The 10,479-nt window shown below is 49.8% G+C and overlaps 1 protein-coding gene and 1 pseudogene across 1 annotated transcript; both read right to left on the bottom strand.

Moving 5' to 3' along the window:
- Positions 1-926: 926 nt before the first annotated feature.
- On the bottom strand, positions 927-2,166 carry LOC104447770 (dof zinc finger protein DOF1.7; the record flags this gene model as incomplete). Its single annotated transcript, XM_010061478.3, has 1 exon — positions 927-2,166. A coding segment is annotated over one exon (684 nt), but the record flags the coding sequence as incomplete, so codon positions are not given.
- A 3,919-nt stretch (positions 2,167-6,085) lies between these two features.
- On the bottom strand, positions 6,086-7,889 carry LOC120294874 (annotated as a pseudogene).
- Positions 7,890-10,479: the final 2,590 nt, after the last annotated feature.

The following is a 10,479-nucleotide window of genomic DNA, read 5'->3' as shown; positions in this document are numbered from 1 at the left end:
TGCTTATCCTATGATGACCGTTTACACAATCGAATCATGTGCGTTTGGTGGGGGAGATGATGCGCAATCATCATGGATGCTTCTTCAGGTGTCAAAGCAATCATCACTCGAAATTCTCTATTCCGATTCGAACCGTGCATTGGCGCCCGTGAGATACAACATAATAAGGTCGTGGAAGAATCAATGCTTCGAGGGTGGGTAGGCCCAAAACAATCAATGGCGGATCCACCCTGGACGAGAATGCATTGAACGTGTATCGATAAATACCAATTGGATGATGACAAGGAAATGAATGATATCCCACGACGGAGAATACCGTCGGCACATATGCATAGATGCGCACTTTCCACATTTATTTGGCAACATGGTTTCGTCCAAAAAGATGATTAACGAGATTCTCGCTCTAGCAACGCGATGGAAGATTATGTACGTAAGTGGACCGTTAGCAAGGTTGGCAAGGTGATTTTGCCGAAACTGCATTAGCCGCGCAAATGCATTCGTTATCGCGACGCTTCCTTTTCTAAGCGTTTGAAGAGTGCAAGTCGCAGAGCTTCGCCCAGACCAGTCCCGCCTTATATATCATATCAAGCATCATCAAGCTATGAACTACTTTTGGTACTCAATTCACACCGCTACCATGCATCACTCGACAGACGCTAAACCAAATCGAAGGGTCGGCGAGTTGAAATCGATCGACACGCTTCTCCTCGAGCGTCAACATACCCTCTATTAACCTCGCGATTGGCAGGCCTAAGCCGTGATGCGAGAGCGATTTCCCCGTGCCATCGAATGAATCAAACGCTAACTCGTCCGTCCGCGTAAAATGTTACACTCTCTGCCCTTCCATCTGTCTATTCCAGCCATCACCAAACCAAATTTAAACCCCCAACAAAAGAGAAACTAAACACAAGTAGCGAGAGCTCGCATCAAGCCAAAACAAGTCATTAACTTCAATTTCGATGTCCAAATTCGAGATTTACACAGGGCAGTCATGGACCAAACCGCAGAGTGGAAAACAAAAGACCGACCGAACATCGTTCACCTACGCTAAACCATCATATCATTCCGGTGGTCATCGCGATATCTTCCTATGTAACCTGTAATTTAAAACCTATTCAGTGAATACTTATATCCCCAACCTAAATCCCCCACCCGGAAAAGAGAAAAGAAAAAGGAAACCCTGATGCCACCCTCGACTCTTGACCCTCGCCCACCAACTCCCAAACCCGACACGGGAAAAGCACAGCAAAATGACGAGCCACGCTACTCACTTCAGGCCCTGACCCGGCATCGATATCGCGAGCTCCGGCCAAGCGAACCCGTCGCCGTCCACCAGCCCTCCGCCTTCCCCGCTCCCCATCTGCCACGCGTTGCCTCCCGCCGCCGCCACGGGCCCCCCGCCGCCGCCGCCGCCATACACGCCGCCGCCGTCGACGAAGCCGACCTCGTTGAACGGCCAGACCCCCCTCCCGAACCCGAACCCTAGGCCGTCCAGCCCCGTCCCGAGCCCCAGCCCGCCCAGAGCCAGAAACCCCTGGCCCCCGGCGAGCCGAGCAGAGAAGTGAAACCCTGGTGGCCGGAGCCGACACCGGGTCCCGCCACATTCTCGGTCCTCTTCACCTGATCGCCCGAGCCCACCTCGGACTTCACCTGGGCCAGGAGCAGGCCCGAGTGGTCCCCGTGCAGGGGCTCCTGGGACACGGAGGAGGAATTGGAGTTTGAGCAAGGAGACGAAGAAGTAGGCGGGGCCAGCGAGCGGGGCCGCTTCGAGGAGGAGGAGGAGGACGCCTTGCGGGAGCCGCCGCCGACGGGGACGTTGCGGAGGGTGCCGCCCTGGGTCCAGTAGCGGCGGCAGGACTTGCAGAAGTGGCGGGGCTGGGAGAGGTTGTAGTTGTTGAAGTAGCAGAACTTGGTGTTGGTGGAGTCGCAGCGCGGGCAGGGCAGGGCCTCCGTCTGCGGCGGCGGGTGGGGGTGCAGGCCAGCTCCCCGGCGGCTGCAGCGGCGGAGGCCTGCGGCCGGGCGTCCGAAGGCATGGTTGTCCTTCTTGCGGAGTGTGGAAAGGAAGAAGCTTGGAGAGAAGAGAGAGAGAGAGAGAGTGAGGGGGTTGTTGAAACGTGAAGGAGAAGGAAGGGAGAACGTGGCGGAGGAGGGAGTGAGGGCGTATTTTTAAGCGGTGGTTGCACTGTACGATGTCCCCCCAGGAGAGGACACGTGGCGTGAGGTTTCTTCGGGCTGAGTTTCCTTGTGGACCGGGGTCTTCGGGTTTGGCTTCTTCTCCTAGTCTTGGTCTCGTTGGGTAGCGCGGAATCCGGTGGATGTCGGTGTAGGGCAAAGCTCCTCTCGAGTCGCTCCACGTGGCCGCCCTCCACTTGAAGACGATTTAAACTATTATTTTCGGTCACAAAAAGATACAGTAGTTCAGTAGGTTTTTTGTTTTTTTTGTTTTTTTCTAACTAGTTCGGCTCGGTGGGCGACATTATACGCACCACGATTGTTAGGAACTATATTGTCTCGTTGGCGGAGCGATTTAGGCTGCGCGAGCAGGCGACAAAACGGCGGATGTTATGTTTCAACATTAGGGAGCTGGAAAAGCCGGATGCAGACTGGTCCAAACCGAGGAGAGTAAAGAGCGAGCACCGTCCAGCCCCTGTACGGGATGCGTTTTTATTTTTTTGGGATGGGGACGATAGGAGCGGCACTGCCGAGCGTTGGGGATCGAGAGAAGTAAAGGGAGGCGCTCGTTTCTGGGCGTGCACCAGGCCCGGGCAGACGCCTTCTTCTCGAGACACAGAGAGAGAGAGAGAGAGAGAGAGGGAGGGACAGCATGATTTGATGTCGGGCAGCGTGGGGAAGCAATAATTGGGGTCTCTCTCTCTCTCTCTCTCATCATTCAATGGCACGCCACCATCGCATGATGCTGCCGCTGTGATTATTTCGTAGGTGGGCTGTGCTCCACCACCACGTCCGATGTGCGTCGCACCGTAACAATCCCCCCCCTCGGTCCGGTGTTTTTTCTCGGCTCTGCGCCGGATTTCTCGGTCTCCGTGATCTCTGCCCGCCCGAAGACTTTTCGATCCTCGCTCTGCCGCTTCTTTCGCTTTCCTTTACGGCGTTTTTCTCTCGTCCTCTGTTTCTCTATCAACCGTCGCGGCGGCCGTTTGGAAAGTATACATTGTCTCGTCATACGGAAACTGGAAAAGAAAAGAAGTCGCGAGCTCCCGAGCTGCCGAAAGCATGGGAGACACTGGACGAAGGTGGTTTTCTGTCTTTTGGTTTGACTAAGGTGAAGCGACCAGGCCAGTCCACACCCAACCGAAACCACTGCTGCACACTGCACAGTCCTGCTCGATGACACTCGGATACGATCCTCGACCGGCGTACAGATTTTTTACTGGAATTGGACCGGCACGCCACCCAGCTGCACCCTCCCTGCCTCCCCCACAGTCCCAAGATTCTCTCTCTCCCTCTGCAACGTCCCTTTCGGCGACCCCAAAAACTGTAACAGCGCCTCAGTCCTTTCGCGGAGACCCCCACCGACGAAGCGTGTTTTCTCGCACCCGTTCCTTCCGAAATGCTTAAAAAAAAAAAAAAAACTCCGAAAATCAAATCAACGTCTCCTCCTTGTGCATGTCCCTATTCCTGATCCGCGCGCCACACTGTTCGGCAAGTGTTCTAGTTCCCAGGTGGCGATAATCTCTTTTGTCCGCGCGGCCGGTGTCGTCTAGCGTCTGGCCTCGCCCTCTTTTCTCCGATATTTCTTTTGACGAGACCCGGATCGAGAATCGCGACGGAAATGCTTGGTTTAACCCGCGGAGGGGAATTTCGCTCCGAGCGCTGCGGTCCTGTCCCCGTTAATCTATTGTACGAGGCTGACTGTTTCATGGATGATGCACCTAAAAATCCGTAAGAAAGTTTCGGACAGGCTCGGTCCAATAAAATATTTATCTCGGTGGGATTCCAACGCATCTCATAATCATTCTCCTCCTTCTTCCTTTGGACAACATGGAACATCTGGATTCAGTATCTGATTGTGTTCCTTAAAATAAGAAACTGCACTTTGAACGTCTTGGAAGGCACGTGCACGGCACTTCGCCGTCCGTTCATGCTTGGATCACGGGCTATCTCCCACGACATGGATCGGCACAGACCCTCCAATCGACGTAATCACGTGCATTTTGTCGTAATTTCTGTATGACACTACCGTGACTCACGATAGACACAAAATGCTTTCGATCCACAATCGATCGACAAGTGTGCTTTATTACTCTCGCTTGATCAAATAGCCTCCACCTCTCCTAAAGATTAGATCCGTGAGAATTTTTATAGAAACCCCCTTCGCCCTAGCGGTGTTTTTTCTTGCAAAGGGCATTACATAGATCTATTATTGTTAATACGAATAAATAATAAATACGCTCTCATCAGACAATTTAAAATTTTAATATAATCAGAAATGGCTTCACAAATTTTATCCATTTTGCAAAAAATATTGCCGAACATGAATTGACAGATAATTGATCACAAAGCAGGGGCTAGTTCACGGTGGTTCACAGCTAGCGAAGTGGTACTTATGGCCTAGAGATGCTGCAACTAGTGACGTTTAGCCCGAAAATCTACCAAAATAAAAAAAATAACGGGGATGTCGTTTGCTTGGCCTCGGTTCGTGATGATGCAGCAAGGACAACGGCTGGTCGCTGTCATGTCGCTGGTTGCTGTAACGGATCATGGTCAGGCGCGATGGTGGGGAGCTGCCTTGGTCGGAAACAGTAGGAGGATCAGAGACGAAGCAGGATCATCAGCTTGCGTTGCGGTGGAGCTACTAAGCATGGTGCAGGGAGGCTGGTCTCACAGCAGATATCAATGTCGGAGTCGATTGCACGATAGAGGGGCAGCAAGGCCACGGCCACCAGAGTTGGCAAGCCTTGTCATCCTCAGAGGGGCTCCGAGTAGCCCATGGACAGCAGAATTGTCGTTGTGTGGCAACAGGCCGCAGCGGACTTCAGCAAAGCATGGATTCGGCCTACAACCCTCTCTCACTTTTGCTCTCTTTTTCGCGTATTCTCTCTATGTGCTCTCAATTTTTGAATTGCCGGCCTCTGAATTTTGTGGTACGATGTAGAAAAAAACTAGGTTGATCTGCAGGCTTAATTTAGGCATTTTACGAAGTGATGGACTCTAAAACCTAAGGCCTAGATTTTGATTAATTCTAGTGGGCTGAGTTCAATTAAGCTCGATAAGGCCTGCCCTTTACCTTATGAAATTCAGCCATTCTCCTTGCTTGGGCTTGGCCGAATTTCGCTCCCTCCATACGGCTCAGTTTATTCAATTAAGCTCAGAACCATCGATGGCTGATCTGATTATATATAATTCATTGAAATGTGATCTTAATGACTATATGTAATATAATTATTATTTTTGTTAAGGGTCGGGGTCGATTCCTAATTTTTTTACTAAATGAAATGCCAAAATTTTCGACAAAAAAAAAAATGCCAAAATTTAAGTATCAACATATCTCCAGTTTTGAGTATCGCATGGACAGCAGAATCGTCGTCGTGTGGCAACAGGCGGCGGTGGACTTCGGCAAAGCATGGATTCAGCCTACAACCCTCTCTCACTTTTGCTCTCTTTTTCGCGTATTCTCTCTATGTGCTCTCAATTTTCTTACCAAAAAAAAAAACATATCTCTAGTTTAATTAAGAGGCTCAACATTTGATCTGACGTCTTTAAAAATAATTCTTTAAGAATGATGTGGAGAGTCGAAATTGTCACCATCCTAGATCTATGTCAGTTCGCCTTCTCATTCATCTATACAATTACACAGAGAGAGGGAGCCGAACCAAGTCGGGTCAATGTTTTGCTCCCTTTACATGTATCGAACGTAATCTCCGAAATATCAGAAAATGATGAAACAACACGACTCAAAATCAGAACTTCATTCTAGTCGAATTTGTTGCTATGGTCATGTCACTTTAAGCGTGCATCCTAGGGCACATTTCAAGCCGTGTTGCACCTTCATCATAATCCAAAAATTGCTACATCTAGCAAAACTTTGTGCGCAACGTGCACGCTTTGCTTGCTCGCTTTCAGATCATATAATTCCAACTGGGGCAGGGTCAAAAGTGAGGGTGGGGAGAGACGGAATAGCATTGTCTTTAGTAACCGGGAATGCCGGAGGCGGAGGCGAGGCGTACCGGGAGCCGAATTCTGGGGGCAGGATGAATGCTGGAGTTGGAGGCGGTGGAGGGGAAAAGACAGGAGGTGGTGGTGGGGAATGTACTGGTGGTGGAGGCGACAAGAGAGGCGGTGGTGGGGAATGTACGGGTGGTGGAGGCGACAAGACTGGCAGCGGTGGTGACTGAACTGGAGGCGGAAGGGACTTGATCGGGGGTGGCGGTGAGTGAACGGGTGGTGGCGGCGGCGGCGGAGAGTGCACCGGTGGGGGAGGTGGGGAGTGCACTGGTGGAGGAGGAGAATGGATTGGTGGTGGCGGTGGAGGCGAACGTACAGGCGGTGGAGGGGAATGTACTGGAGGAGGAGCGGAGAATGTACCGGAGGTGGTGGTGAATGAACAGGAGGAGGAGGAGATCGAACAGGCGGTGGTGGTGTTGACTTTGGTGGAGGAGACTTCGGAGAAGGTGGCGGCGGATGCACCTTGCGCTTGGGAGGGATGGTGTTGAAGCTGGAGGCTTCGGATTCGATGACGGCGATGGCCCTCCGCATCTGGATCTGCTGCAATCGACAGGCTTCCTCACCACCGGAACACAAGCCTTGGCAGGCCTTTGCCTTGGCCGCTCGGGCAAGCAATTGCTGCTGTCGTCCAGGAAAATGCCTCTCCTGGATGGCGGCTCACAAGCTTGATCCTCGCCATTAAAGTAGTTGTTCGAAAACGTGAAGTTCGTCAGCTTCGGCAACCCGCAAATGCCTCCTGGAACGAACCCCGTCATCGTGTTCCCCGAGATATCCAGCAGCTCGATGGCAGAAAGGCCCTGGAAGCTCTTCGGCAATGTACCTATGAACGAATTCGACGCCACATCCAGGACCGTCACGTTCCCAAGCATCCCGATCTCGGGCGGCAGACATCCAGCAAGGCCATTGTTCGCGAAGATGAGCTCATTCAATGTGTTGGCCATCTTGCCGATGCTTCTAGGAATGCACCCTTTCAGATCATTGTGGGCAACGACCACGACAGAGGCCGGGGAGTTTCCGAAATTTTCAGGGATCGTGGACGTGAACCGGTTGTTGTTCAGGAAGATCGCGTCGAAGTCCTTTTCAAAAGCTGAGGCGGCAATTTCCCCTCGAAATCGTTGTATCTGATGTCGAGATACTTCAACTGCGGCAAGGACAAAATTACTTTCGGAAACAGCCCGACGAAGCGGTTGTTGCTTAGGTCGAGCTCGTAAAGGAGCGTGAGCTTCTCGAAGCTCTCAGGAATGACTCCGCAAAAACCGGTTCGAGTTGATGTGGAAGAGAGCGAGGTCGCCCAACAAACTGAGCTCCGGTGGCAGGTACCCAGCGATATCGGCATGGTTAAGATCGATGCCGGCAACGACAATCAGGTTCGGGTCGTCGAGAGCCGGCGAGCAGAAAACCCCGTTGTACTCACAGACGCCAGGCCCTACCCAATTCCCGGTCGTGTTGAGAGGGTCCGAGTACATGGCCTCCTTCCACGCCCGGAGAGCGATGTATGCTCGCCTGAGCCTGGAATTGGCGAAAGTCTCGTTCACCTCGACCACGTATTCATAATTACGGGGCAGCTTGGTGTTCTCACGGAGGGCCAAGAGCTGGCGGCGGGCGATCAGCGACGCTTCGGAGGTCGATAGGCAGGAGGAAAACGTAAAGTAGGAGGAGAACAGGAGGAGAGCAAGCGAGAAGCAGCAGCGCGAGGCCTGCATCTTCCAAAAGGGCGGCGCCACCCTGGCAGGCCCAAGGCCGGTTCTTGCAATTCGCAGAGGACGAAGACGAACAATGCCGGCGGTTTGAGAGGCCGTCGGCTGTGCACAGGAGAGGCTCTGTCGGCAGTGTCCCCTCCGCAGTTCGATTCCTTCGACGGGAAGAGATCGCCTCTGGCGCCACAAGATATGGCAGTTTCAATCTCTATGTTCGGCGTTCGCCGACCCCCGCGATGATTTTAAAGGCGTTTCCGGCGAAAATGGACACGCTTTGGCTACGGATGTTCGTTTAGATAGGCATCGGTGCTCTCGTCCTAGGTTGGCGCATTCGACGGTTGTCGTCGGCCGCAGGATGAGCGGACTTCGGTTGCCCCCATGTCTAAAAATGAACACTCAGATGATGTCCCCTCGCCGGATCACCGACTCCTGCGGAGGGCTGCGCTTGATTTGAGGGCGGCGGTTGGTTTTGAGAAGATAACCTTCCAATTTCTCCTCTTCAGGATATATAGGGGGATTGATCAGCACTCGAATGCTAGCCAAAAGCAGAGCAGCAGAGATGCCTAAATACATCGATAAATGGCTAGAATCTCACTGAATTTACAGTGGTCCAGGTTAGAATCTAGACTTTGGTCAGAGGATGAAAAATCCAATTCCATCATATTTTCCCTGGAAGTAAATTCCATTTTGATTGATAGGGCACTCCAATTTTTAGCTGGTTGGGTATAAGATTATCTCAGTTTTATAAATTTCCTCCAGGAATTTGGGTCTTTTAGCAAGTTTTACACGTGATTAGGTCTTACTTATTTGAACATTTAATCTGTTCTCGTTGTACTTTTGATATTATCGATGACAATGTCATAACACGGGATAAATGTACTCAAGCAATGATCCTGCCGAACCCATCATTTCTAAAATATACTTGGTTCTAGAATGAGTGATACAAGATTCAATAAGACCGGTTTACAAAAATTGATTTATTGAGTAATATATTCGGTTTATTTATTTAAATAAATTGGTTATATTCGAGAACTAATAGTAACCGGAGACTTTGCCTAGTGCTCAGGATCTCAAGATCTAAGTCTCTATGTGTGAGGAGGACGTGATAGTGATCCTAACAAGTTCTCCTCCGGTATTAAGTAATAAAATAAAGAAAAATTTGCAACTTTGATTACATTAGCTTCTTCGTTATATGTGTAATAGATACTTTCGAAATCAAACAGTTTTTTTTTTTTTTTATTGGTCGGAGATACTATCATTGAGAGACAATTGTCGAGTACGGGGTCTTGAAACATATTCTACAGGAAGGCAAGAAAGGGGCGACAAAATCGCTAAAAAAGGGACAGCTAATCTCAGCCTAACAACTTGTCAAAAAAAAAAAAAATCTCAGCCTAACAAGGTCAAAGACGAAAGTACATCTTTAAAAATATTTTTCATGGTATTTAGCTAAAATTTGAAAAATAACTGGAAAATATATTCCGTCATTTGAAAGAGAAAATCTGATTTATTTTTCCTAATTACAAGCATGGAATTTCAGGCTCCGAACTCAAGCATGGGTGATATGAGAATAGGCATCAAGGTCCCAATCCTGGCCTTAATGGGCCTCTATGGACATGGGCCTAGCCAACAAGGTCCTTGACATGACCTTGATGGACTCAACGCAAGTGCCAGGGACTTAGGCATGGGCATCAAGGTCCCAAGCGTCGGCCTCAATGGACCTGGGCTTAAGGGAATTTGGCATTGCCTTTTGGACTAGGCTTGGGCATGGGGATCCTCACATGAGTATTGGAGTCCTACACTCGAACTTTGTGGAACTAACCCTGATGCTGAGGCATTGAGGTCTCAAGCTCGGCTTCAATGAACCCAAGCCCAAGCATTGGAGAACTGAGCATCGGCACAAAGGTTTCAAACTCAGCCTCAATGGACCTTGGGATGAGCACTAGGAACTCGCATCTAAGCGTGAGGGACCTAGTCCTAAACGCGAGGACCCAAGCATAGACAGCAGACCGCAAGCCAAAATTAATGGACCTTAGCTCGAGTGTTGAGGACCTAGTCCTAGATGTAGGGGACCCAAGAATGAGCATTAGGGTTCATGTGCCCAACTAAAGAGTTTATGGTCCAACAATTAAAATTTCATTACATTTTGGAAAATGATTTTTGATTTTTTGAATTTAAATATAGATTTTTCATTGATCGAGAAAATATTTTTTGTTGACTTATTTTCCTTAGTGATCCAAATGCTGAAAAGTAAAATTGTGAAACAAATGGAGCCTTAACAACTATCCCAAAATACTCATTAACACGACTCTTAAATCATTTTAATCTAACTAGGCCTACCATTCCTCTCGTGGATTTTCTGCTTTCGAACGGATCGGGCCCGACTGGTCAAGCACGTGGGCAAGGCCCACGGGTTATAATTCGCTAGTCCTCCAATAATAAGAAGCAGGCAAGCGAGCAAGCAAATCAGAAAATAAAAAGGAAATGAGCATGTTGTTTTAATACAATAATCAACGTGGAGTTCATTAATTGAAGCTACTCGATTAGCCACGACTCCTCATTGACAATTAGGTCAGCAAAAGGCGATCAAGACAAGACC

The sequence above is a fragment of the Eucalyptus grandis genome, chromosome 6 (assembly GCF_016545825.1).
Source record: "Eucalyptus grandis isolate ANBG69807.140 chromosome 6, ASM1654582v1, whole genome shotgun sequence".
In the NCBI taxonomy this organism is placed as follows: Eukaryota; Viridiplantae; Streptophyta; class Magnoliopsida; order Myrtales; family Myrtaceae; genus Eucalyptus; species Eucalyptus grandis.
This window is presented reverse-complemented; position numbering and strand designations above follow the sequence as displayed.